Raw genomic sequence first — 27,666 nt, 5'->3', positions numbered from 1 at the left:
AAACAACACCCGGAACGGACATGGCCTATTAAAGATACAGACATATCAAAACTCGCTTGTTAAATAGTCACTTTCTCTCCAGTGCCGGATTAAGGGTCTGCTGGCCTGTAGGCACATTTAATAAGTGGCCCGAAAATCAGGGTTGCCAACTAAAAAATTAGAATTATCAGTGTTGCCAAATCATTGTCACAAAGATCGTTGCAACTATAACACAGGGTACCGTGCAAAAACTCAGTCATATGCCTAACTAAATAACGTGGCCTGGATTTTTGACTGGCCTGTAGGCACTTCCCTACTTTGCCTAATGGTTAATCCAGCACTGTTTCTCTACTTTACTTCAAAGAGCGTATAATACTTTTGCATTAATCAGATTGTTTAACAGAATATGTTAATTTTAAAGCACATTAAAATTACGAAACTCGAGTGTGTGTGTGCCCCCTTTTGCCCCTACGTTGCTGCGCGCACATTCCCAACCAACACGACGGAAAGCACCAATTGAATTAGCTGTTGAACGCCATAAACCCAAAACCACATTTTTATTCTGACAGGTAAAATCCAAAGCATTCGTCAGCCACAGTCCACGTCACTTCTTGGCACCTGATGAATATGACATCACATGCACCAGCTGTAAAAATCTGTGTTTGATTTGGGAAACTTGACTTCACTTACTTCATCGTGTCCTGACTAAGAAGTTAGTTGGCGTAAATCAGTTCTGAAGAATGCACATTAGGAAAAAGGACGAAGGGCCCTGGTGTGATAAAACTCAACGGTTCTCGGGAGTTTTTTTCACTTGTTTTTATCGACCCAAAGGAAATAAAAAGGTTTCCTGTTCAGAACCTCGGATTCACGAAACCGTAAAAATGCTCATTGTTTACATATCTGACCTTTTCCGTTTGTTTTAATTAGTATTGCTCTCGGCACGCAAAAGTACTGATTCCGTCTTCATAGCAAAAGAGTTCAACTGCTATTTCATTTAACATTCTACCTATCTTGCTGTTTAGAATGTTCATAGCAGTTGTGTTGGGTTAAAAAATACCAACAAAATCAGTTGCAAACGGATTTGTTTTGTGTAACAAAAACCAACACAGATTAGCGCACTAGCGCCATCACGTGGTCAGGTGCTCGGTTAATTTTGCAAGCGCCTGTTCGAATCCGTCACGCTCCAGCAGCAACGCTCGACGTGTCTTTGTGACGTCATCCGCCTGAGAATGAACTTTGTAGTCAAAATTGAGCAAGGCATGCTCTGCAAAGAATTCCTCCTCTGCATTCTGGAATATTAAATCCTCTCCGGCCGATGACTGCACAGAATAAATTGATTGAAAATTGATCTTGAAACAAGGGTTCGAATCCCACTGAGGGGACACTTTTTACAATACTTTATCTTAGTATTTTGAGGCATTGTTCCCAATTTTTATAGACGAATTCCTGATTCTTTTAAAGATTTTAACTATTTAAAACATTTTTATTTCTCCCCAAAAGACTAGATAGTAGCAGTTAAACCATACCAAGATTATTTGAAATTGGGTCTTTCATCAACTTCACAGGTTATTTTCCCAGAGCTGAAGTGTCTATTTACAAACCACATGTAAAAATTAAAGTAAATTCCTTCCCTCAAGTTTCTAATATCCTCCTCCATTTGGAAACCAATGCTCAAAGGCTTTTTTCGTGTTTTATGCAAACTGACATTTTTGGATCTATTGGTTTAAGATGAACTATATGTCTAAAGCAGGGGTGGGCAACCTGCGGCCCGCGACCCAAATGCGGCGGCCCGCAGAGACGCTTGGATTTCAAATGTACTGGTAAACGAGTCTAACTATTATATATTTTTGAGCAGATTAATGCACCCGATGCTATTTTTCTGAGACCTGGCAATTTGTGGCTATAATTAAATGCGGATTTTACTTGTAGTTATGCATATTTGGTAAGCAACAAAGAAAAATCACCTTGTGTCATACACAGGTGCGGCCCGCGATCTAATTTTTGCAATTTTATTTGGCCCAACCGTAACAAAGGTTGCCCACCCCTGGTCTAAAGCATTATACATAAACAGTGGTATGTTTAACACTAATGGTGCATGAAAAACCTTTCAGGTGGTCTCCAATCTGTTGACAAGACTTCCAGAACATTATAGTAAGCACAAACCTTCAAGATTATGCTTTGTGTATTTTTGAGCCAAAACTACTTCTATTTTTGTATATATTTGCTATGTGTTTATGGTGCAGAAATAGAGTACTACGTTGCAGCTGTGGCAGTATAACCTATTCTAGTTGTTACGAAAACAGATTTTCCAATATAGGTGGTGGGTGGTTTCTTGCACACTTTTAAAGTGACAATTTTTAGCAGTAAAAAAGGATTTTCATGCACAGTTTTTTAGCTTTTTAGTTTTTTAACTTTTTTTTCCTAACCAATTTTAACTTTTTACCAACCTTTCCATTCATAGCTGAAGAGGAGAGATGTATAGTTTTTGCGAGTATCAAAAAATGAGAGAAATCAAATCTTGCACGATGTTTGTGCTTTTTAGCCTCCAAAATTTCATCCAACAACTTTTGAAACATTGGCAAGGATGCCTGAAATAAAATGAAGATCAACATTAATGATAGAAACACAAAGTAATATTTTTTTTGTACTTTTTTATGTACATTTCCAGTTAATAGCATATTCTGTTTATTTGTTATTCAAAGTGAGATATAATCAAAGTTAAGCTTTAAAATGAAACCATTAGTACCAACTTCATTTTCGTAGGACACGGAAAATAATATACTCGACAAACAGGTAAATATACTCAACATTTAGTGTGGTAAATAAAGAAGCAGATCTTTCATACAACTGAGAAAATAATTTGGAGCAAAATAGTTGACATTGGACAGGTTTTTATGTAATTCAACAATTGAGTTACTTGTATAAAATTAAACACCATTCAGGATGGAATTTATTAACTAAGCTTGGATGAACTTTGTCTTAGCTATTGCTGGCCTCAATAAAAATGTATATTGATTTAGATTTTAGAGTTAAACAATAATTTTGCATGGCACAAAGTGCATGCAGAAAACCTATTACAGACTCATGTAAGTCCGCAAACTTAGGTTATGAATCCGCAAACTTTTTGGTTCAAGCAAAAACACAGAAAAATTAATTTCGTTGCCTGAAAGAAAAGTTCTTTATATTTATGTTACCTCTTCTATATTTTTAAACAAACTAAGCTTACCTGTGGTGGAACATTAACGAAACGCTCATTGCACACAAAGCCCAGACAATTGGCACGACTGTTAACATCACTGTCACAAGTACTTGTATCCATTATCTAAAATTATAAAAAAAGTTGGATTATGCAAACTTTTTTTCCATTTCATTTCAGAAGCATAAAGTCTTAAAAACCTGTTTAAATTTTTGCTTGGTTTCATTTGAAGCGTTGCTTTCCTTGCATTTTTGAATCAAATACTTTTGCAAAGAGTCACACAACTCATCTTTGGGTCTCGTCAGCGAATAGCAAGTAACCAAAGCAAAAACTTCATCAACTGCAGATCCGTCGTCACTCTCCTCATCTATGGATGGCATCTAAATTTAACATAGCTTTTTAAGTTAGCAAGATTGAATACCAGGCAATAGTTTATGCGAAAAAAAATCAAAAATTAACAAAGCAGATTATTTGGTGTTTCTGTAAGGTTTTCCAATACAACAGAGATTTGTCAAAATAGGGCAAGACCGAATGCTATGGGTAAAAAACTTGTTTCTAGTGGTGCAATGGTTAACAATTTTGGTCACAGAGAAATAATTACCTACAAAATATACAGAGGGAAGATTTAATAAGTGATGGATTTTTGAAGGGGTGCTAACAAATAAACCAAAAAGGTTAAGGATCACTTTTGATTTTACCAAGAAAACCAACTGGACATCATGTATCTCATACACAGTATATTTACAACATGTATTTTATACCTCGCTTTGCTTTAAAATGCTTCCAATAAAGTTTTGTGTGATCAAAGCATCGGCCAACTGGGAAAGGTTCACCTCAGATGACAAGGAAAATTGTTGGACAAGTAGTTGTTTGATACCGTCATGATCATGGTCACACAAAGAAAATCCTATTTTTTCAAAAAGCGGAATTTTGTTTAAACAATTTTTTTTGTCATGTTTTGATTTGACAGAACTAAAGGCCTAAAGGTAAAAAAAATCAAGGTCAAATTTTTTAAAACTATGTATGACACTTGCAGGTTTGGTCAAGGCAAAAGCATGTAACATGTTGCTTACAAATTTTTGACTCATAATTATAATTAACAAAAGTATCGTAATAAACATACAACTATGACGAACATATATACACCCTAATAAGCCAGGCCTACTTAAGGCATTATACCGATTCAAGCTTGTCTTTTAAGCAGAAAAAGTTCAGCTGGTTGAACCGTGGAACTATAAAAAGCTTAACACATAAAACAACCAGTAACCAAAAGTTAACCAACCTTCAAAGTCTATGTTAATCTCTTCCCCATCTTCCACAACCATCTGCTCTTCCTCTTCTTCTTCACTGCTCACATCTTCATCTTCTTCTTGTTTTTTCACCTTTCGATCTGACATTGTTGAAGTACCTAAATTACAGCGGTGTTAAATCTTTTGAACATTTATTGTCTCCAAGTCATCTCTAAAAAGTTGGTGAGTGTTTATAAAATCACCACATATTTAAGTAGAAACATATTTTTTAATAAAAACACATAAAAGGTTAAATTTCTCAGAAAACAAACTGAGTTTGAAAAAATTCGCCGTACCTAAAAAACCACCAGGGAGAAACCAACTTGGACGCAATATTCTGCAGTCTACACCTTTCAAAAAAACCTTACCTGTCTTATTTGTGTTTTTTCTTTTTGGATTTTTCTTCAGAATCTTTAACTTTGGTATCAATCAGACTCAACCCAATATTGTTTTTTCCTGCTTGAAGAACCACTTCCTTCTCAATGTGTTTGTTGATGCTTTGAGTTAGGGTCTAAATGAAAGATGGGAAACAATGAAAGAGGGTGTGTTTTTCCTAGATAAATACGCTATTAATGTAAAATTAACTTCAAGTATCTATCATTAGATAATTTATAACTAATACATCTGGCAACAATAAAGTGAAAGCCTTTTCTGCCAATTAGAAAACATGAAATAATACTATATATGAAACATCCCCAACATTTATTTATTATTTGTAAACACTTTACACCAGAATATGTTCTTCTCTTTCAAATACCATGTGTTTAACACAAAAAGTTAGAAGTTTGCAACAAATACAAAGAGATTTTGGTTGCCAAAATTCCTACACTTTCTGAAAGTTCAATATTTGCCATTTCTAACAAATTTCTGTTCACGAAAATAAACTCCACATTGGATTTTATGGCACATTTCGCTGAGATCTCGGGTGTGCACGAAGAATTTTCAGGTGTGCAAGTGTGCACCACATCAAGAAAAAGCTAAACGATTTACAAATTTTTAACAAAATCTCAAAATAACTGTCAAATACAATTGCGCCACTGGTTAACTAATGCAAGACGAAAATTTCGAAGGCGAATTTTTTTTATAGAGAACAAACACACCAGGTGTCGCAAACCTAAAAGTCTCAAGTGTGCAATCAAACTTGAAAAAAATAGTCTCGGGTGTGCAGCTGCCATACTATCCATACTGGAATAAACTCAGACCAAAAGAATATCACAGCTTACCTTTTGAAGTTTGTTTTTCTCAACAAGTTTAGCTTTCTTAGGAGCAATTACCCGACCTGCAAAAAAATTATTTTTTAGGGTGCAAATAATAAAAACAAAACAAAAACGGCGTACCTCCTTTCCGTTTCAAATTTGTCTTTTTGTGTGTGTTATTTCCTTTCTTTTTGGAAGCGTCAGGAACCTTGACTTTCGTTTTTAATTTTCCCTGTGGCATTGGAATAAGCACCGCAAAATACCTGGAGTTTTCCTAGAATTAAAAAAATATATTTTGCTTACTAAGGCACTTGCTATTCCTCCGAACAAACACAAGAAAATTTATCAAAACGCACATGGGATTTTTGCTGTATATTTACGTCGGATGATGTAAGGTAATTTATCCGGCAGTGAACCGTAAAAAGAAACCGAAATTGTTTTTTGTCATCAGGTAATCACCGTAAGGTTTTTATTTTCGTGTCTAGCACGATAAAGGCTTTGTACGTTTCTGTGCGAGAAAAAAAAACTGGAAAAATAGTGAAGTAATGACCTTTGCACGTCAGTACCGCAGACAGTTCAAGTTTTAAAACACGACAGTCTTGCGACAGGCAGAAGGGAAGAAAAACGTCTTTTTCTACAGGCAGTAATTTCCTTGGGTTTCGTATTTTGCCAAAATTTACAAGTCAGTCAAAGCTTCTTGCTAAGTTACTGGTAGGAGTTAGGCATAGGCAGACTAAGCTCATGTAGCCTACATAATGGCCAGTTGTAAACCAACAGATTGAACTACAGAAAATTGGAATGATGATTTAACCGGGAAAATAAGATGCAGTCCCTATGTGTCTTGATTTTCGTTTGTTGTGCCTATTCATTTTATGTGTGAGGGATAAATATAGTAAAAACGGTATACAAATGCCGGTTTAATAAATCTACATTGGATACTGTGTTCCTGGTTTTTAGTACCTGCTCATAATTTAAAGCGGTTGGTGTCGAAATGTTGTAGATGAAGGCTTTAGCAGATTAAAGTTAAGCTAAATCTTTTTGTGATGCAGTCAAATCGTTTGCAGACATGTAAATTAGTACGAAAACCGTGTTCCAAGTTTTCAAATGCCATGTTTTAGGTTTACTCAGGAAAATTTCTCTCTGTGGTTTTGTTTTTCTGGTTGAATCACACGAAAGTCAGGCAATTACAGGCTACGTCTGTGGTATACAATTGGTGTGTTTAAAAGTTAAGTGTTCGACACTGACAAAATACAAACCCTTATCTTGTTAAATGTATTTTTGCAGTTGCATTTATATTATTCAGGATTACAAGATTATTTCTTTTCAAATGTATTGTCAGTAGCAGATTATGAGCTGGTGTAAAGAAAAGCTGATCAAAGGAGTGATCGGCATTGCTGGTAACCATATTAGATATGTTATGAATAATTCGAATACATTTGTGTGCTTATTATGTTTTGTTTTTAGTTTTTGGAGGATTTCTTCTCTTCATTTCAACCAACACTTTGATATTTAAACTGACTAACGAAGCACAAAATCAGGTCAAATCTACCTTCATAGAACGACTCCGGGTCAAACGGAAGTGTACGTATCTGTGGTCATAATATTGATTGCACAAACAATGCGTTTTCAGTTTTGATTTATGACTGTTTAGCAATTCAAAAGGTCTTTTCTATTGTGTTGTTGCGATATTAGCGATGCGACCTTTCAAGTCGTCCGATTTAAGTGCATTTGAAAATAGCTTTTTTACAATACTTGGCGTTTTCATGCCGGCACCGAATCAAAAGTGTTGGAAATTTGTCCTCTTTAGATTCGCAAAACTAGGCCTTACATAAGTTATTTACTCGAAAAGCATTGGAAAACCCAACATAAAAACCTACTTCTGTTAAACATAAATCCTAGTAAGTTGATTTTGGGATTTATTACCTATTCTGTTACTATTGTTGTAACGATTTACCATTCATATGATGTATCACAAGTTGGGAAACGTTTGTTTCAAGGCCGAAAGTAGTTAGACTTAGAATATATATTTGAATAAGACACTGGAGATGCTTGCATAAGCGAAATATATTTGTTCAAAAAATTAAGTGATTTCAGCCTTGCAACATTAATTTTTTTTTTTAACTTTTCTTTTTTAACATTTTATATTTTCAAATGCAGTGATAAGCAAGAGCGAAATTGATGTGGGTAGCGGATCGGGGGAATCACCTTGTGACGTCGATTCGGAGGGATGTTTGTCTGATGTGTCATCTCTGAAACAGATTGATGTTAGAGATGGAAGTGGTGGAAGTAAAGTGTTATTCCATATTTTGAAACGATAAATCAGTGGTTCCGAATTTTTTTCGACAAATTTCTTCCTAAAAATTTAAAACATTTTTATTCCTCCCTAATATATTGCATAGTAGACGCGAAACCATACAAAGATCATTCAAAGTTGAGTGTTTTATTAACTTTACAGGTCATATTCGCAGAGCTGAAGTGTCTGTTTAAAAACAACATGTAAAGTTAGAGAAGATTCTGCCCCTAACGTTTAAAATACCTAGATAAATGAGGACGCATAAATAACGTTGGTGAGACCAGTCGTGAGGGCTCTATTGTTAGACGACACAACGCCACACAACCGCTGAAACACAATTGTTGTAAAGAGTAAACTTTTCAAATCAGAACCCGGTTCTTTAGCACCACCATGTGGTCACAGTTCCGACGATGAGGAATGTGCAGATGTCACGGAGGAATCGGGAAGTGCTGATGCCGATTCAGAAGAAAGGAAACGAAGAAATGAAAACCGAAATCTGCTCTTCGGGAAATACGACAAATCAATAGGTAAGCAAGAGCGAATTTAGGGGGTGCTGACTGGGGTACAGCTACTGCATCCCCTCCCCCACCATTAGGGAAAGCACCAAGTTCCTAAGTTTTAGTGTTTTTTTACCTATTAACAACAGAGTATTATATATATAGCGTCACTTTCCAAGTTTTAGCCAGAGGGTTCATAAAGCCTAAATTCAACTTTTTCAGCGTTGTACGTTGTTTGAATCAAAGGTCGGCAACCGTGGTCCGCGGCCCGGTGGGGTTGGTTACCAAGCCGTATACTTTTTCAGGTTAAATGCTTTAAAACATTTTCCCCCATGTATCCCGGGATGATAAACTAATTTGGTCGTTTTCATTGCTAAATATTTGTAGTTTTGTAAAGACCGGTTCGCAACAAAATTCCAGTTTTAGAAACAGTCCCCGGTACAAAAAAGGTTGCCGACCCCTGGTTTAGATCAATTGTCATATTTTTCTCAAAAATTGTCTTAAATTGTTTTAATTTGGAACAAAAGGTTGTACGGTATCGCTTTAACTGAGTGATTTTTCAAATTTAGATCAAAAAATTTGCTTTAAAACCCCAAAACTAAATTTGTGTTTTATTTATAACAAGAGAAATCTGACCTATAACAAGTTTTCTTGGACAACGTATTGTGTTTAAAGTGTGTCACTAAAAATTAATTAAATTCAAACTTTTGTAAAGCAGACAAAGTAATATCCGTCGACGCTCGATCGCCTCCTTGTGGTGAAAGTTCCGGTGACGTAAGTTGCACATCAAAAGTGCAAGGTAGTGGAGAAAACAGCGGCGATTCGGATATGATCAGCAAAACAGGTAATATCTTTCAATCTATGACAAATATTGAACCACAAAGTAAACAACGCAAAGTCACAGATTATTATGTTTTTTCGCAATGAGTGTTCAGTACAAAAAATTTCAATATTTTTTTTATGTTTGTAATTTTAGCAAACCGGTACGTTTTGAATTATTGCCTGGTTATTTTTGTAAAAAACAAGATATATGGGGGTTTGTGGATTGCAACGCAGATGCCCAGGCATTTTCAATAACTCAACCACTTTAGAAGTTATTCGTACAGAAGTTTTAACGTACATTTTTCAGATTTAAATTTAATCAATAATTTAAATCGAAGTAAAGTTAAAAAAATCTAACATGAACATGAATGATATCTAAACAGAGTAGCCTGACCCAGTGTTTTTGAACCATTGTTAAGCCACGTAACATTTTTTTGTTAGTAGCTCTAACTGTTGCCATGCACAAATTCATGCATTAAACTCAATTAGGTGTCAATGAAAGGAAATACGAACAAATTTTATCCAGAAAATACAATTTCAACAGGAGTAACAAGCTGGAATTCGTTGACTCCTTGCCAGTTTGCTCCTGATGATGAAGATTGTTGGAAAACCGAACGCCAAGAGAATGACGTAGAGTGGAGTGGATCTGGTAGCGGAAGCGACCAAGAGGTTTTGTTGGTTTAGTTTTTTTTTCAATATTATTGCTTTTTTTTGTCGTGGCGAGTTCCAGAAGTGGCTATAAAGTCGGGGTCAATCACGCAGCCGTGTGGGATATATAGCTTATATAAAACACATGTACTTGACTAAATCAGTGATTCCCAACCGGTAAGGAATTTCTCCCAAGGAGGGATTTTAAAACTTGTAGAGAGGAATTTTCATTTTTATATGTGGTTAGTAAATAGACACATTAGCTCTCGGGTCATAACCTGTGAAGTTGATAAAAAAACCAATGTTAAATGATTTTTGTACGGTTACGCATATACTATGCAGTACATTGGGAGGAATGAAAATGTTTTGGAATTGTCAAGGGATAAATTCGTGACAAAAGGTTGGGAACCACTGGACTACATGGTATTTGAAAATTTTTACAAACGTTTCATCCACCACAGGTTTTCGTCCAACTGGTGTAAAGTTATACAAAATACTCGTGTTTAGTCTTTTGAACTTTTCGCTAACGTTTCACCGACTAGCACAAAGGGTACCTCAAAGTCATAATTATCAAATCTGTCAGTGGCACAATGCCATTGTTCTCATATAATTGCTATAAATCTAAAACGTCAATAAAAATTGCAGCAATTCGTTTTACACTAACAGATTTTCATAATCACAAAACGACGCGCTTTTGAAAACACCTTAAAAACAAAAACAAATAAAAGTTGCAAAAACAAATAACTTTATGCTTACTTTGAACTAATTGTTTCCTTTTTTCAAGGGTCAAAGGGATGCGGCTTCGTCCACTTGAGATCAAAGTTCAACAAACTTTTGTCCATTTTTCGAAATAAAGTTTATTTTCGTTGATTCCGATCGTTCGCTTTCCTTTTTTGCTTTCAAATTTTCTTATGTTCCAGTTTTGCGATTGCATTGTGCGATTACGTAATATAATGTGCTGACGGACAAGATTGTGTTTCATTGTTTGTCTGCCAGTTGAAGTGTTTGTCCTGGGCTTATTTTCCGTTACTCAAAAGGTAGGGTAGAGCTACTAACACCATAACTCACGCCAGCCCAACATTTAGCTAATTTTCGATATGTGGCGCAATGAGCTGAATTATGAATTTTGCAGCTAGAGTGGGGTAGGATTGGGAAGTAAGCTTTTGAAAGTTTTACATTAGGATCTACGTTTTAAAGTAAGTTTTTGAATAAACCTAACTCCAACCAAAACAAACCTATCCGTCAACATATTTTGCGATGTACCGTTTTCAATAGGGTTTAGTGCTGTTGATGCCACCTATCAAAAATTAGCTAAATGTGCGACTGACTTGATTAATAGTGTTAGAAGTTTTTCTCATTTCATAATTGATTTTAGTTTGATGCTCACAATTTCGAATTGTTTCAGTAAGCGTGTTGATGCAAACACATTATGCAAATTATGGGCCAACCTGTCTCAAATTTGATTCACGTGACTTCACAGTCAAGTTAACATGCGTCACTTGAAATCCACCCAATGGTTTTCAATTGTTGTTTGTTTCCAATACAGTGACGCACACCGCTCGAACTGCACAGGAAATAGTTCATCTTGTATTGCCCCGGTCTGCCCGAAATGCTTTGTGTTCTATGATTTGCTGGTAAAAACACGAAACGCATGTTCGTTTGGGGCGTCAATTGTAACTATGGACTTTTTTAATCAAAATTACCACGAACGTTATACAGACATTTCAGTCTATAATCGAAGCGCCACCATTTTGCACCAATCGTTTAACATTGTGTCCCGTGACCCGTATATATAAATATATATTGATGTATTTTCAACCGTGAGGTTTTTGCAGCAGTTTCCTGAATGTGTGGCACTAGTGTAGTGTTTTTATACTGCTATGTACCGTTTTTTTTATGTCCAGTATCAAAATTCATACAATACAATTGTACCTAACCGATAGCGAGCGCTAGGCCGACAACGCTTGCAAAAACGTGTATGCACTATGCACAACAGAATTGTCGAATTTTTTAGACCCGGTTCGGGCTTTGGTTTGAACAAAACTGACGTGATTTGGGCCTGACTATGCAGCGTACCGAGGCGCCGACAGATAATTTTGCAAGAGGAACAAGTTTTGACACATTTTTACGTACATGGATGGATTACGATATCATGTAAATAGGCCCATATTATATATAGTACAATTGTATTAAAAAACGTAAAACATTTTTCGTAAAACGTAAATCACTCCACGATACAAAAAAACGTTACCACGCGTACTATTTTGTTTGTTTTAAAGGCAGTAAAACCGCAAAACAACACCAGATACGCAAATAAGGCAAAATGGTTAAACCCGTTTGTTTGGATATTTGGTGACTTTTTCTCCTTCACTTCTTTCAGCACGATACTTTTTCATTTCCAAGAAAAAGCAAGTGCCCCCTTTTGCCCCTACGTGCCGACGTACATGTACCCATAGCTAGGGGAAAAACAAAGCAATGGAAACTTCGAATCCAATTGGATACTAAATGATTTCCGTCAGGTAGTCAAAGAAAAGTTGGACCTAAGTGATTCACTGGAGAATTTGCAGATTGGTCTTTCCAGGCAAAAGTTGCCTTTCCATTTGTTGACTGGGGAGTAAAAGAGAAGGACTTTGTATTTTTGTGCTCGCAGATCAAATTTTTCAACATTGAGATGGCGTACTTATTGTGGTCTCTGTTATTTCTATGTCTTGCTGGTAAGTTATTTCTATGACTTGCTGGAAACCGTTTTAACAAAGATAAAATTGTTGGGTTGTAAGTATGTTTTGAAAAAAAAAATACCTTATTCTATTTGAATATATATATTCTTATAAGAGTGTGCCAAAAACCTCAATTATGTTTGGCCTAAGTTTTGAGTTGATTTAATTTGAGTTTTTTTTCTCTTGGTGAAAGAACACATAGCGACATAACATAGCCTTAAAACAGCCACCAAGCCAGAAATAGCTGCACATCATTGAGATTTTGTGTGGCGCAAAACAATGGTGGGCAGAATTGGTGGATAATGGCTGAACGCGTTGCAGCTACACCTTATTATGAAGCGTTATGTGGCAAGAGCTCATAAGAAAGTGAGGTAGGCGCTCTGTTGAGTAAAAGACGACTTGCTACAACCAGTCAAATGGGGGTTTATACACTATTTTATCGGATTAATTTTATAGCAATAAGAATAATCACTGAAATAAGCTGTTGTATAGGAATTGATTTCAACAAAAACCATGTGTCAGTGTATAACAACAACAGCACTCAGCTGAAAATGGCGAGTGTACACCTGTAAATAGAAATGTTAGCGTTATTGGCAATCATTAAATCCCTCTACTATTGCAACTGTTTAATACTGTTCACGGACTTGAAAGGTAAACTAGAGCAGCCACAATATAGCACTCCGGCTTGTTGCAGGGTGAAAAGCCATGTTTTACCAAATCTATGCCTTTTCGATGCTGAAGTACAAGCTTCATGCTTTAATATATGTACGAACTTCTTCTTTTAATATATGTACGAACAACTGTGTGATAAAACGTTGGCCATTTTACTGACGAAAAATGTTGAAACAAACCAACAACGTCATATTTTTGACGTAATTTGGAAATTCTTAACCATAAGAAAGTTAATTGACGCGTAAAGTTATTACACGGACTAAAAAAGCAATTGAAATAAAAGCATAACTGCCAGAGAACATGTGTGCATATAGAATACATCTTAGTGCAGCCGTTTCAACAATCACTGTAGTCATCATCAGTGCAGGTTGTCAATGCAAAATCTTGGTTGACAGTGCAAACTTTTTTCTCAGGGCATATATAAACCCAGTTTAAGCTCAGTTAACATTAACGATTGTAGAAACATCGTCTGCATTAAGATGAATTCTACATACACATTTTCTCTGGCAGTTATGTTTTTGAATAAAGTTATTACAGTTTAACAAATTTTCTAACACTATTGTTGCAGTGTATCCTTTTTCTGCATCAAGAGCCCCTGTCATAGTTGCTTTCGCAAACAAACGAGGCAAGCAACATGTTTTCAAGTTTAAATCATTTAAATCATTTCACTTTTTTAACGACATGTAGCGTGGGACTAAGTTATACAACAAAAACATGTTGATATGTTCTTCTAAAAATAAAAAATTCATTAATTACTACACCACTTTTAAAATAGTAGTCAGCAATTTAAACTGATATTATGTACCCAAATTTTTAAACTGGAATTAACCTATTTTGAATTGTGTTGAACGTCGATTAGTTGGATCTGTGGGCAGTGGTCAATATGTTGGATCTGGCCATCGTCCTGAAAAAAATGATGGTAGGAGTAAAACAAATTACTGTTTTTAAAATATTATTAAACACAAATATAAGTTAACACTCGACACGATGTAAGGCAGTGCGTGATTCTAAACTTTTAATAAACCGCTTAAAGCCCCTTTAAAACCTGACTCTCTTCATGCTCAACAATAGAAATGTTAAACTCTATCATTAGTAAAAAAGTCGAATCAAAAGGGACAATAACTCATTTAACACTGTACAATACCCAAGGTTGTCATTTTGACCACTTGAACGTGTTAGCAATACCTCATTGGCGACTTGTTTTGTCCAAAAGAATATTAATAATTTGAAGAAACAATATTTTGTACTTTGCAAACAAATTATAAATTCAGTGTTTAAAATATCGTTCTTGTTGATTGAAAACCGCAACTATTTTTAATTTTATTCTTGTCTTTTGCTGGCCCACTTTAGGCCCCGTTTGAGATAAAAGCTCATAGCATGAGCTCTTGGGTACGTAAGCAAGAAATACAGTATCCTTCCACTGATACAGTATCCTTTTTTTTTGTTCAATCAAGGTTCGGAGGTCGGGGAACCAGGCAGCGGTAAAGGTACCAAAATTTTTTTGGCTTGAATTGATTGTAAGCGTTTCTGTTACAAGGTTTGCTCAGCAAACTTAAATGCACACTTTCGTATATTCAGACAGAGAAACTAATTTTACTGCACACATATGATAAAATTGAAATCCACTTATAAGATCTTATTACTACTGCTAGTGACAAAACAATAGTATGAGCCAGTGTAACCATCTAACGACACTCCGGTTTCTTGGGAGTAACAGTCAAAAAAGCCATGCCCCGACCAATTCTGTTTGGTGCCACAACTGGACATTCCCTGGCACGAGGAAACTGCTGGTCTACAATAGCCAATTAAGCAACTGCCTGGCAATCAAAGTGATGTCAGCTCAGTGTCACGATGGAAATATTTTATAATTAGTTCAAACTTGCAAAATTGAAAGGAATGATAATTTATTGGCACAAAAAAATTAAAGTGTTTTTTTTTAATGACACCTTTAAATGTTTTTTTTTTAAATTTAGGAGATCATAAAGATTGCGAACTGATGCCTGATGATGAAGATTGCTTTGATGAGAGTGGGAGCTCGTCGGGCCACGGTGGTGAGAGCGAAAAAGGTAAATCGCGTTATTTGTAATCTTCTGGAATAAAGTTTGCAACTGTTTTTATCATTTACTCTTTAAAAAATAAACATTTACACCCAAAATTTTGCTTAACAAACAAACAAACCTTGCAGAAATTTGCAAAAATAGAGTCTACATATGTTGTTAGTGATTTCGTTAACAACATGTTGATACCTTATTTTAAACCGGTTTGTTTTTTAGTGTTTTAATTGTAGTAGACTACTTTATAGGTAGATCCTTACAAATCAGGTACTTAATTTTTAAAAAATGTGGTTCAGTGCATATTGCGACAATAATTCACGTGTGGATTCAATGTTAATGACTGTTATTTTATTTTTTGAAAACCACCTGCTGTATTTATTGTCACCCCATTTAACTTTTTAAATTTAACTCTCTATCGCCAGAAGTGGAAAATAGCTCAACGAATGTTTACAGCGGAGATGGAAGTGGCGGAGGTAAAGTAAAAAGCATTTGCTAAATTGTTGAAAAAATAAAATCAGCGCAACATGGCCTATAGATGTATTATTGGTAATGATTCGATTCTCTTAACCACTTTCGTCACATTGGGAACATTTTTCAATAAATTTCGCCTAAAACCCAAAAAGTATTTTAAAAAGACTTGGCCACCTTGTTTAAATGCCAGTTATAGTCTCGAAGTGTTTGTGTCGGCAAAACACAATCGTCTTAATCCAAAAGTGACTAACCTGCTGCGCTGCTTCCACATGCGGCTTTACAAGACAGTTTTGTGACTTTAAACTACATACTTCTCTACGTATTTAAAACAAATAAATTGCGTTCTATCTTAAGTACTGCAGAATTGGGTTTGTATAGCCAATTTTTAGTATTACGGTTCCGACTTTACGATGTGTTGATAAGGTTAAACCTTGAAAACTTTGTAATGCTTTTGTATCTATTTGCAAGTTAAAAGCTTGACCCAATGATCATGTTGTCACTGTAGAGCTACTTACACAATAACTCACGTCAGTCGCACATTTAGCTAGTTTTTGATAGGTGGCGCAGGAGCCGAATTATTTATTTAGCGGCAAAATAAGGGTAGGGCTAGGAAGTATGTTTTTGAAAATTTTACAGTAAGAACTAAATTTTTGGGTTAGTTTAATCGAACTTTTAAATATAATACGTAACCTCAACCCTAATAGCTCTAAGCATATTTTGAGATATACCGTTTTTAATAGGATTTGTGCTCATTGCGTCACCTATCGAAAATTGGCTAAATGTGCGGCTGACGTGAGTTATGGTGTTAATAAATTTTCCTGTTATTCCAGGTTCAGGCCGCAAGCCGTGCTCTTTAGCGCCGGACGACGAGGATTGTATTGAGTGGAGTGGAGACAAAGAGACGAGTGGGAGTGGAGGAGGAGCAGGAGAAGGAGGAGCAGGAGGAAACCTACAAGGTAGACCAGTGGTTTACAACCTTTATCAATTTTTTGTCATAATGGTCCCTTCGCAATTTTGTCAAACACTAAAACTACTAACACAGGAACTCACTGCACGCAGGTATGCTAACTTCCGGTAGGTGGCGCACTCAAATATTTCAAATGCAGTTTGTGTAAAAATGCTGACGGCTGGGGCTATTAGAAAATTAACCTGTAAACCTAGTTGTTTATGTTAAATTTAGTTCCTGACCCTATCCCAGTTTCACTGTTTTTGTTTTTTAAACTGTGCTCTTTACGCCTTCTATCGGTATTTCGCAAACCGTGTGTGCTGTGAGTTCCTGTGTTAGTAGCTCTACCGATTACTCGCTCTTCAAGTTATATGTTTACTATAATTATAAAACTATTACTACCTTGGCAAAATAAAAATGAGGAGTTGCCAGTTACAAGTTAATTTATTCCTTTCGCAAATATTCGCACAACAACGTCCAGAAAAAATGTAGTTTAGTTTCGTCATATCACCTATGCGTGGAAACGTTTAATTTTATTACATCACAACCAGACTAAAACAATAATAGAATTGTGCGCAAAAAAATTTTGCTTGAAAAAAGGAACAAAAAAGGACCGCATTCTGTCACAGAAGACAGATTTGTCGGTCAGCTTTTTGCTGACACAGTTGCAAGATTTGATATTGCATAAATAAAAAAGCTCCCCGATCCCTAAGTTTTAGCGTATTGGGCCTATTAACACGAATCAAAGTTTCGACCAGGGCCCCCAAACAACGCTAATAAATCAGTCATCACGCAGGCCTATCAAAAGGCATCATACATAATCAAGCCAGTCTCCCAAGCATTCCCATATGGCAAGGGATAAGCTATACCGTAGCTGCTATAGAATCTAGCCTACGGTGTGTTTGCATGGATCCTACGACAGGACACAGGAGCCTATAAGGCCCGCTGAAATTTGGACCACAAGCACTGTTGCCTACCTCATATGTTGCACATGTGAGCTTCATACTAGCACAGTGGTTCTTTAACTGGTGGTCAATGCTGACTGGGCAACAGCCACTATTAAAGGGCTCCCCGATCCTTTAGTTTAAGTGTATTTGCCCAAAGTTTCGACAAGGGCCACCATACAAGCCTAATACGGCCATGATGCGTTATATAATTGTGGCATATTCAGGCCCAAAACCGTGCTCTCTGGCGCCAGACGACGAAGATTGTATTGAAGGTGGATCAGGGAATGAAATGTCTGGTGGAAGCGGAGAAGTTGTAGGAAGCGGAAACGTTGAAGGAAGTGGAGGCGGAAACGGGAATCGACGTGGAAAAGGGAATAAGCGTGGAAGAGGTAATCGACGTGGAAAAGGGAATAAGCGTGGAAGAGGGAACCGGGGTGGGAGAGGGAATAGACGTGGAAACGGGAACGAAGGAAGTGGAATGTAAATGTGTCTGTGTATGTGTTTGAAGTATGTTCCGCTTTTTTGAAATACATGTCTTTTTAATTTCTTTTTTTGCGGTTAAAGAGTGCTGAAAAGGTGTTATGGATATTATTATTATTCATCGTAAACTACTCCTTAAAAGTGTCACTTTCACCGTATCACAATTTCATGGTTGTCAATACATTTGCTTCATCTTCAACGTCTTTTTTCAAGCTTAGCGCTGCATGCATTGGAAATGACCCAAGCTCTCCAAAACCATTTAAAACGATTAAATCGTAAAAAAATATGCAGTGAGCTTATTTTTGGATCATGTTTCTATCGCGTGTTGAAAAACGGTGCAAACTAATTTCATTGAAAAATGCGTTGAGATTATTGCTCAATTGTCAATTAAACACCAAACACACATTTCTACTTCCGTATACAAGGGTGCCAGCGCTTATCACAAAAATGCACTTCATAAATAAGATGTAAGTACATTAAACTATTTACATTGCTAATTATAATATTAGGATTGTATGGCAGATGCCACACTCTTCCACCAAACATATAACACTGCATTGGGTCCCAAACTTTTTTTACGCCACCCAAATTTGTCTCAGAATTAATATTTTTAGATTTCCCGTCGGTTATTTTGGTTGCATTTTTTGTGAAACAAAACTATTTGACATCGCCAAAGCATAAGCCATTATTTACACTTCAGCATGGTCACACACAGGGATTTTTAATCTGAACTGACAGCTTGTTTCATGCAAACATTTGAGACCAGTTTTTTGCTTAAATTACAAGCTACTTACGTTTTGTGGCGTATAAAGCACTTCGTATGTCATTCACATATCACTGTTGAACATCGCATAAGCAATCCAAATTGATTTCAAAAGTACAGACTTTCTATAAAGTTCAAGCACAAGCTGTTACAAAAAAGCTACCAGTCATCCAAAATAGTAGCAGTCGCAAAATTGTAGAAAAGGCTCCTGCCAAAGAGCAGCTCGCCTCAGGGAGAAACTTGGGTAATCGGCGTTTGTGACTTCATAAGAGCGGCTAATTATGTACAGCAGTGATTTTCAATCGGTGTTTCGTGAAAGATTACCAGAGGTATTGCAATAAATTTATAAGTTTGACTAGTGTTCGGTGGGACCCCGGTCGAAAATCACTTTTTTAACAAAATAGGTTTAATTTTGTCAAAGTTATTATCCATCATTACCAGTTTAAATATAATTGCTTCATTTATTGTTTTGCAACAATAAGACTCGTTCTGGAATAACAATAACGAATAACAAATGTTTTTGTTATTCCATCAATATAATATTTTGTTTAGTGTGTTGCGATTTAAGGTATACTGTTGCTAATACGCTGTGTAATTAGTTTAGCAACTTAGAAGTTAAGGAAAGAAAATACGCGAACTGACTACACGAGAGTATAACAAAACAATACTTAAGAGCGTTAGTAAAATTTATTAACAGACGTTATAGAAAATATAAGTAACTTAAACAAAACACCACACACAAATTACTTACTTTGCAGCAAGGCAATCTTGAACAAACGACGTACACAAGGTGGTTACTATTTTAACAGTGAGTGAGCTGGAGCTGATACTTTTTGCATGAATATTTATAGTGGGTATGTCGCCCCGAAACAAAGAAATAATTACTGTGATAAAAAGGGTGTAAGAAAAAGGTTTTATGGTGGTGACTAGATTAGGCGTTACTTTTTTAGAAGGCAGTCGGCTAACATAAAAAGGAGATAATTACCAATGTTAGAAGCCGTCTGTAAAGGTTCGATACACAAAATACACACATTGAAATACACTACAAAATAATAAACACATTGATACAAGTGTCCACAAGGTTTTTGGCATAAAGTGTTCCGTGGCTCAAGAAAGATTGAAAAACTGTGACGCACGAGCAGTAGCGTCTGCGATACGACATTGCAGTTTGCACAGGTAAAGTCAAGTCAAATTTTATTTGCATTGTCACTTTTCAAACTGTCATTGCTGAACTTCGCAAAACAGCATGAGCACCGAAAAAAACCCATAAGGTATGGCGTAAACCGTGAAGTGTCATACTACTTAAATGATGCTTGAAGTCTATTATGTGCGTTGTGCTGCAGGATCGCAACGTTCCAAATTGCGGGCTGCAGTCAGTTTCACACCAATCGAAGATATATTAGTTTATTGCAGTGGTTCCCAACCAGGGCCCATGGCCCCCCAGGGGGGCCACGAGCTGTGTTCCGGGGGGCCACGGGCGTAGATTCACAAGAAACACCCACTAAAAGTCATTTTCACTTTAACTTTATTCCCGAAATTAATCGAATATTTCACATACTATTTGTTTATAGTGAGGTTTATCCCGCTCATTTACTCTATTAGACCTGTTTAAAGCCAAAATTAATACTGCATTCCAACGCGAGATTGCTATCTACATTTTAAGGGGGCCACAGGTCCTTCATGGTAACTTAAAGGGGGCCACGAGGCCAAAAAGTTACTTTAAGGGGGCCATGGTCCACGAAAGGTTGGGAACCACTGGTTTATTGCTTCCTAATTTTGTGGGCGACTACCCCGGTATTAAGCTTAAATTAAAAGCCAGGCTGTGGCGACCAATTTTGCTTAAATCTGGGTTGTTATGTAAAAGACCCAAAAGAGACAACTTATTACAATTTAGGAATATGGAACGCTAAACGAAAGTGCAATATCTACCTCCATAATCTAAAAACCAGTGTAGTATATAAAACCCTTAGACCAGGGGCGTGCAACACACGGCCCGCGGGCCACAGTCCGGCCCGCCAAGCTATTTAGTGTGGCGGCGTGGCCCCCACCAACACACTTCATAAGACAAAAATGCAATTCTTCTGAGAATTTAGCAAAATTTTCCACTAGTTTTTGGTAAATCTCCTAAGTTGCTATACTATACGTAACAAATATAAGCTAAATCGGCGTTTTCCCACCGGTGGATCATACAGTGGTTACAGCAAGTAGCCTACTGCACCAAATGTGACGTAACAATGCCCCTCGTCTAGTAAACAATTGTTTTGTGCGAACGCCAGTGTTGCGCTGAAACTCTGTATGTTGTAGAAAATTAATTGATTCATTCATTTGGAAAATTTTGAATTGATTGTGCACATGGAAAAAAGTTGTGTGGCCCTCCCTTGAGGTCTGGAATTGGTTATACGGCCCACCGACGAAAACTGTTGCACACCCCTGCCTTAGACCAAACAGAATCCACCAATATACACGATATTTGCATAGAATAGGTTATGTAAATTTCATCAAAGCTTTTTGGCATCTTTGGGTTGTGACCGCGAAAGTGCAACAAATGACTGTGGTCAGTGGGCGAATAGTTTTGTAAACTACTGCAATTGACGAACTCAACCAATTTAATTAATGCACTACATTTGTCTCGCGACCAAAAGTTAAGAAGCACTCTCTTAGTTGAAAAATGAGTTTTTCGCGTGGATTCGAATCCCACCGAAATTTCCAGTCTACGCCTCACAGCCTGAAAAGAACTATAGCCCAAAACTGTAACTTTCATACATTTTGGAAAGTTATTTCAAACTTTAAATTGACAACAAGTTATACAATAATAGGATGAATTTAATCAGGTCAAAGTGATGGAAAAAGATAATGGAAACAAAAATCGCATATTTGTATATCACAGTGTGTATAGCAAGCGCAGTTACATTTACTGGCAAATAGGCATGACGAATCTTGACGGCAACAAAACACGGGGGCATAAATCTCTACACGCAGGATGGAAATTGACAAAAATATCTAACACTGGGCTAATTTTAAAAGCAGTAATCTCGGCATAGGTGGAAGTTTGGGCATGTAATGGCAAAATCAATGATGGCAAAAACTTGCAATAGTTTAGGATGGACACTTTTTTTGTAACTGACACTTACAAAAAATAGTAATAAAAACAATACTAAATATAGGCTCTAAATTATATGGTTCAATCTCCCCACAAAAAGTAGGAATATGGCAATTTTGCATATTCAGTAATGTTGTGTGAAGTAGAAGAAAAAAAAAACGTTTATCCTTAAATAACTTGTGCGAAATACTGTTGTAAAAGTGGTTTTATGAGATCAAAAAGTATTTGCCATTTTTGTGGATAGCTTTCTCATGCACACATAATAGTTACTGTTCTTCCATGAAATGAAAGCCTTTAAATTTATTTGTGTGTAGTTGGAACGTTTTAAATGTTCATAAAGTGCAAACTGCAAGCATGTTGTACAGTAGTTGAAGAAAAATGGTTCGAAGCTTCCAGATACAGCCTGTGGCGTCATCTAGAGGGTTGCGAATGGGCCAACGTCATGTCGCTTAAACCTTCGTTCCACACACATCGTAAAGGCGGGATGGGTTGGACGGACTGATCGCAAAGACGACTTGGGATTGTACATGTTAGGGGCAGGGAAGTTGGCTGCCAAAAAAATGAAAATTTCTCATATGAGATAAAAGGTTGTAATGAGCTCAAATAGGTCCAACGTACACTAAAACACACAACACTTGCTTACTGGGTTTGACTTGAGGGTCCCACCAAAAAAGTACCGCAATACGATGTAGCTACAGCGTGTTCAACCATTATTCAGCAATTGTGCCCTTCACTGTTTTATGCTCAAAAACGTTGTCACATTGCTCAGCTATTTCCGGCTTGGTGATTGTTTTAGGCTATTGTGTCGCTATGATCACCAAACGGAATAAACTCATCTCATCTCATCTCATCTCTAAGTTTCAGTGTGAGCACAGTTTTATTTTAACACGTGTATATGCTAGGGCCCTTTTTCAAGTTTTAGCCAGAGGCTCATACAAATTGACTCTAATACTGACAACTCTTGTCGTTTCGGTTCATACCTTTACTCATAGAGCTCTCAACTTACGTGATTTTACCCAAATTTTGTTTGGAAGCTTGCAGCCCATGGAAAAGGCGGGAGCTCTCCTTGTCACGTGTCTTCTTGCTAATTCCGGTTCATACTGGTTTGAGGCGGGAATTTCCTCTTTGCCTTTCGCCACCAACTGTAAGTTGTGACGCACGCCTTTGAAAACAAGTTTAGAAGAAGCAAACAAATTCGAAACTAATCCAAACTGCTTTTAGACCAGTGGTTCTCAAAGTCCCTCTTTGCAAAAAGGAAGTTTGCAAAAAAAGAATGGGGTGCTTAAGAGCAAATAGGCAAAACATAATGCAGTGATAATATAACTTTTAACGTTATTTGTTGAATCAACCAACATATGCAATTTGGCGAACTGTTTTTGCAATACTACTAACTGCTTTAACAAAAGCCAAAGAGTATTAATAGAGTACCAATATATCAGTCCAATAGTGAGTTCCCAAGTAAAACAAAAAAGAAATATAACTCCAATCTAGGGATACATAATTGTGTAGGTGTGCACAAATAAAAAACAAACAGATAATTCCGGTTAATTGCATATAAAATCCAATATTTTTGCGATTCACTGGAATACTTTGTGCAACCATGAAATACCTTAAAATCATTGCTATAAAATCCCATACCTATACTGTGGCTTGGAAAACCAGGACGACAAGCCTGTTTCGGTCCGAGCATTGACTTCTGCTGGTAGTGGGGTGCTGTTGGCCATCGAAGCTCATAATTTGTTTTATGTGTAAATGGACTGTGAGATCGAAACCACAACTTGGACCAAGCTTTCTGTCCACTGCCCTCTGTGCAAGAGTATGTCATGTATTAAGATACAGCACTAAAAAGGTTACACTGATACTGTAAGATTAAGTGTGTAACTGAGCAGGTATAAAAAAGCACAATAACAAGGAATTTTTTCATACATGTTAAAGCTTTTTCATGTAGACTAGAGTCCCCACTATAAACCTACAACAGCCATTTATTTTTTTCCGAAATTGTAAAAGTGCCAACAGACTTGCAAAAATAGTCAATGCAGGACATAAAATCAATTCTGCATACTTAATACATATACAAGTTTTAAATGGATGAGAATGCATTTTGTTCAGTGTGTTAAGCTGCATGAGTGCCTTCAAATAAACGTGCAACTCACATACTTGGTGACTCATAGTGCAAGCCTGTCATTTTACATGTTTACCTTTTTCTGATTCTTTCCTTCCAAAAGAATAAGCTGGTGCATTAGTTTCATATAGTGGTTTATTCCTGGGTGAATAGGTGGTTGGACTTGGCCCTGACATGTCAATCCTTAAAGGAGGTCGATTTTCCATTGCTTCATGCCATGCTGGAATACATGCAAACAAATTACAGAACAACAATACAAACATAGCAATGAGTTTCGTTCCCTTCTGCAAACCAATCAAAAAAACAACTAAATTCGTTTTGCTCATATAAATTATCCCTTCAGCTGCATGCCTATTTGTAATCAGTTGAATCATGTTTTATTATTGACTTTGTTGAGCTCATGATTTAACACAGCCTGAGTATAAGCAACAAAAGGTTGAGACAAGATTTGAACCCACAACAATGAGAACAAGAAGTTGGCACCAAGCACTTGGCCCTGAAGAGTTTTCGGTGATTCTTTTGCTTATGTTTATTACAACTTTAACAAAGGCATTGGTCCTCATGTAAGTAATACTTTATGTGTTAAACACTTACTGATAAGTTTTCCAGGCATTCGCAAACTTTCATCGCTGAACATTGAACTTGGCCTTCGTCTGTGAAGAAAATTGTTATAGTTGATAAATTTTAAATGTGTGTAAGGGGTAAGAAAGGGTACCTGGCTGATACTGTTGCCATTCGCATGATTCTTTGTTGTGTTCCGGGATCAAATTGCCTTAAAACGCAAGTAAACATATATTTGCTACTGCACAAGATGTAAATTTTTAAGCTTGGCAAATGTTTTTTTTTAAAATAATTATGGCCAAGAAACACCCAAATGTGTTATGCCTACATGAGAGTCCATCAGGGAACTACCTGTTTTTATTACAAGTCTATTTATTCATTATTTTTTTGATTTTTTGGATTTGTGACTTTGGTAACTTAAACCTAACTCATCGTTTGGGTTTAAGCAATACTGCTCAAGATTATTGTCAACAGGATTAAAACTCACAACCTTGCAAACATACTGTGCTAACTGCTCATCTATCTTAGGGACTTTTGTAGTAATTTGGGGCTGCAAACATTAGTCTGAAATTATTTATTACTTTATTTAAAAAAATTCTTTGTTTCTTTTATTTTTATTCAGAGTATGTGGCAACAATCAACTCAATACAATAAATAAGAAACAGTTCATTTGATAATTCTGTTTTCCAAAAAATAATAGATTTACCTTGTTGCCTGGGGTGATATCCATCTCTTGTAGTTTGGGTCGGGGTGAAAACATGGGGATCTGGGTTTGTAGCCAGAGACCTTAAAAGAAAAATTGCATAAAGTGGACAATAAAGTTAAATGTCACAGTTATCAGATTTTGATTTGTTTCTGGTAGTGTGCAATAGACAAAAAGTACGTGGTAATAAAGTAAGAACATTTTATTCGCTATATATTTTTTGTTTAACAACATAAACAGACAACGATTAATTATTCAACTATATACTCAAATTTAAATGATTGTGAAAAATGGTATTTTTAAAAAATGCCTCGTGATTTTATAATTTTTTATAATTAACATGCATTCTTTGCAGCAAATAACACAAAATTAATTAGTCAGCAATGTTGTTATTTGTTTTTTTAATTTTACCTAATGTTTTTTAAACAACCAATTTTACCCTTGATGTAGTTTGTGGTATATTCTGATTTGATTTTGATCCTGTCTCCTCTGGAGCTTCTTGGGGCTTTACAAAAGGTGTCTCATTCTTAACGTCAATGCCTTGCAACAAAATAAAACAATAACATTTTTTTAACAGTTTAATAAACCTAAAAGGATTTCATAGTTGCAACTCAGTAAATCTATTTCTACTCTTGATTGCATGAACATGTTTGGCAAAAAGGTTATGAGATTACTTATAATCTTGTGCAATTAATGATTATAGCTTTTTTGTTCTGAAAAACACTGGACTCTATAACATTCAGTTCACATAAAAAGATGGAAGCTACACCATATATTCTTTACCAACACGAGCAACAAACAAAACTATAGAAATACAAAGTTTTTTAAATTTTTATTTGACAATTTTTAAATTTACCACTGTCAGCTCCATCTCTTGATGTCAGTTCAGCATCTATAAGATTTCCTACTGTAGCATTGAAAGGAATAGATTGGACATCTGCTAATCCAGAAAGTTCCCCCTGTTGTATGGCTTGAAGCAGCTGGCGATTTTCTTCAGTATCAATGTCTACTTCCATAAGTGGAGGCTGGTCCATTTTGTGTTATGTTTTGGCTTTGCCTTTAAAATACAAAAATCAGCACCATAGAAAACGTTCATTCATTGAGTTTTGCTTGATAAAACAAAACATGTTACAACAGCTTTAAAAAATGTTTCAAACTCAAAATAGCTCTGCAAATTTGGCCAGTATTATACGGTGTAAGAATGAGCAGGGGGCAATTTGTAGTTTAAGGTAAAATATTCTGCAGCTAGATTACATTATAAGCAGTGGTGGGATTCAGCCGGTTCACAACGGATCTAAAGAACCGTCTCACGAATTTTTATGAGATCAGCGAACCGGTTAGCATCACTGGTTATTGTCAATGGAAATATGCATTTTGTAACAGAACCAGCTGAAAAATACGACTTTTGTTATAGAGCCGCCTGACAAAAAAATTGAATCCCACCACCGATTATAAGCCTTTGGTAGAAGCTTAAAATAAAATAAGTTTGGTAAACTGAGAATGTAAAAACAAAGATTAAATCATTAGAATTGGAAAACAATATTACATTAAGGACGTCGAAACGTCGATTGTTTACAAAAAAACTGCTGGATGAGCAATACTTGGTCATACATTATGCCTGGCAGCAATAGCTTATTTCAATATTACATTAACTTTAAATTGCTCCAGAACACTGTTTTAAAACCTGAAAACTAGACTTGATTAACTGCAAGCCAAAAATAGCATGTTAACGTACTGCGATCGCTATATTAGCAGTGCAATTGCAACTAAACACAAATCTCTCTCTCGCAATACTGTAAAAATACTGTAAAAACAACAAATTAAAGTTATTCTAAACAAGGCAATAGTTCGAAAGAATCAATAAAGCGGCATCTCAATGCTGCACTTACCTCAAATTACATTTTCGTCGAATTTATTGTTGTTTGATGTGGCACCACACACAAACATATCAACTTCTCAAGTTACCTCCAGATGAGGCAAAACGTTACCATGGGTCACAATCACTCAAGCGTGCATTTAAATGGCACACAAAAAAGGAGTCAGTGTGACATCACAATTCAGTTAAGTTTGATTTAACCTTATTGCCAGTTTGTTAATTTTAGGCTGTAAGTTTGTTTTATAAACGTATTTGTTTGCTTTTTTCGCCTAACCACAACAAATTGGGAAGTAACAAATCACGTTAAAACGCAACAGCAAATGTATCAAGTTTT

The 27,666-nt window shown here is 36.2% G+C and overlaps 3 protein-coding genes across 12 annotated transcripts; 1 reads left to right on the top strand and 2 right to left on the bottom strand.

The window, feature by feature from the left end:
• Positions 1-517: 517 nt before the first annotated feature.
• LOC145228838 (BRCA2 and CDKN1A-interacting protein-like) lies at positions 518-5,982 on the bottom strand. Of its 2 annotated transcripts, XM_080094043.1 has the most exons (10): positions 5,802-5,982; positions 5,688-5,743; positions 4,833-4,975; positions 4,458-4,583; positions 3,937-4,082; positions 3,376-3,555; positions 3,206-3,301; positions 2,427-2,567; positions 1,506-1,568; positions 1,235-1,298 (listed from the first exon to the last, which is right to left on the bottom strand). In XM_080094043.1, exons 4-9 carry the CDS (start codon positions 4,570-4,572, stop codon positions 1,539-1,541), a joined length of 708 nt encoding a protein of 235 aa, XP_079950169.1. In that variant the 5' UTR covers positions 4,573-4,583; positions 4,833-4,975; positions 5,688-5,743; positions 5,802-5,982; the 3' UTR covers positions 1,235-1,298; positions 1,506-1,538. The 2 variants fall into 2 exon arrangements, with proteins under 2 accessions (XP_079950168.1, XP_079950169.1); XM_080094042.1 differs by lacking the exon at positions 1,506-1,568 and having other exon boundaries at positions 518-1,298.
• Positions 5,983-6,949: 967 nt separating this feature from the next.
• LOC145228841 (uncharacterized) lies at positions 6,950-10,883 on the top strand. Of its 2 annotated transcripts, none has more exons than XM_080094046.1 (7): positions 6,950-7,057; positions 7,125-7,241; positions 7,818-7,946; positions 8,337-8,480; positions 9,166-9,294; positions 9,817-9,941; positions 10,705-10,883. In XM_080094046.1, the coding sequence occupies exons 1-7, from the start codon at positions 7,009-7,011 to the stop codon at positions 10,732-10,734; spliced, it is 723 nt and encodes a 240-aa protein (XP_079950172.1). In that variant the 5' UTR covers positions 6,950-7,008; the 3' UTR covers positions 10,735-10,883. The 2 variants fall into 2 exon arrangements, with proteins under 2 accessions (XP_079950172.1, XP_079950171.1); XM_080094045.1 differs by having other exon boundaries at positions 8,322-8,480.
• Positions 10,884-12,089: 1,206 nt separating this feature from the next.
• LOC145228837 (protein STPG3-like) lies at positions 12,090-27,603 on the bottom strand. 8 transcript variants are annotated; one of them, XM_080094036.1, is made up of 13 exons: positions 27,346-27,603; positions 26,313-26,513; positions 25,896-25,996; positions 25,460-25,539; positions 24,908-24,964; positions 24,787-24,845; positions 24,269-24,412; positions 23,709-23,876; positions 23,077-23,232; positions 19,722-22,619; positions 19,002-19,095; positions 14,115-14,213; positions 12,090-13,203 (listed from the first exon to the last, which is right to left on the bottom strand). In XM_080094036.1, the coding sequence occupies exons 2-10, from the start codon at positions 26,488-26,490 to the stop codon at positions 22,486-22,488; spliced, it is 1,077 nt and encodes a 358-aa protein (XP_079950162.1). In that variant the 5' UTR covers positions 26,491-26,513; positions 27,346-27,603; the 3' UTR covers positions 12,090-13,203; positions 14,115-14,213; positions 19,002-19,095; positions 19,722-22,485. The 8 variants fall into 8 exon arrangements, with proteins under 8 accessions (XP_079950162.1, XP_079950163.1, XP_079950161.1 ...); XM_080094037.1 differs by having other exon boundaries at positions 12,090-12,527; XM_080094035.1 differs by having other exon boundaries at positions 14,139-14,213.
• Positions 27,604-27,666: the final 63 nt, after the last annotated feature.

Source organism: Phallusia mammillata, chromosome 5 (genome assembly GCF_965637545.1).
Source record: "Phallusia mammillata chromosome 5, kaPhaMamm4.hap1.1, whole genome shotgun sequence".
Classification (NCBI taxonomy): Eukaryota; Metazoa; Chordata; class Ascidiacea; order Phlebobranchia; family Ascidiidae; genus Phallusia; species Phallusia mammillata.
This window is presented reverse-complemented; position numbering and strand designations above follow the sequence as displayed.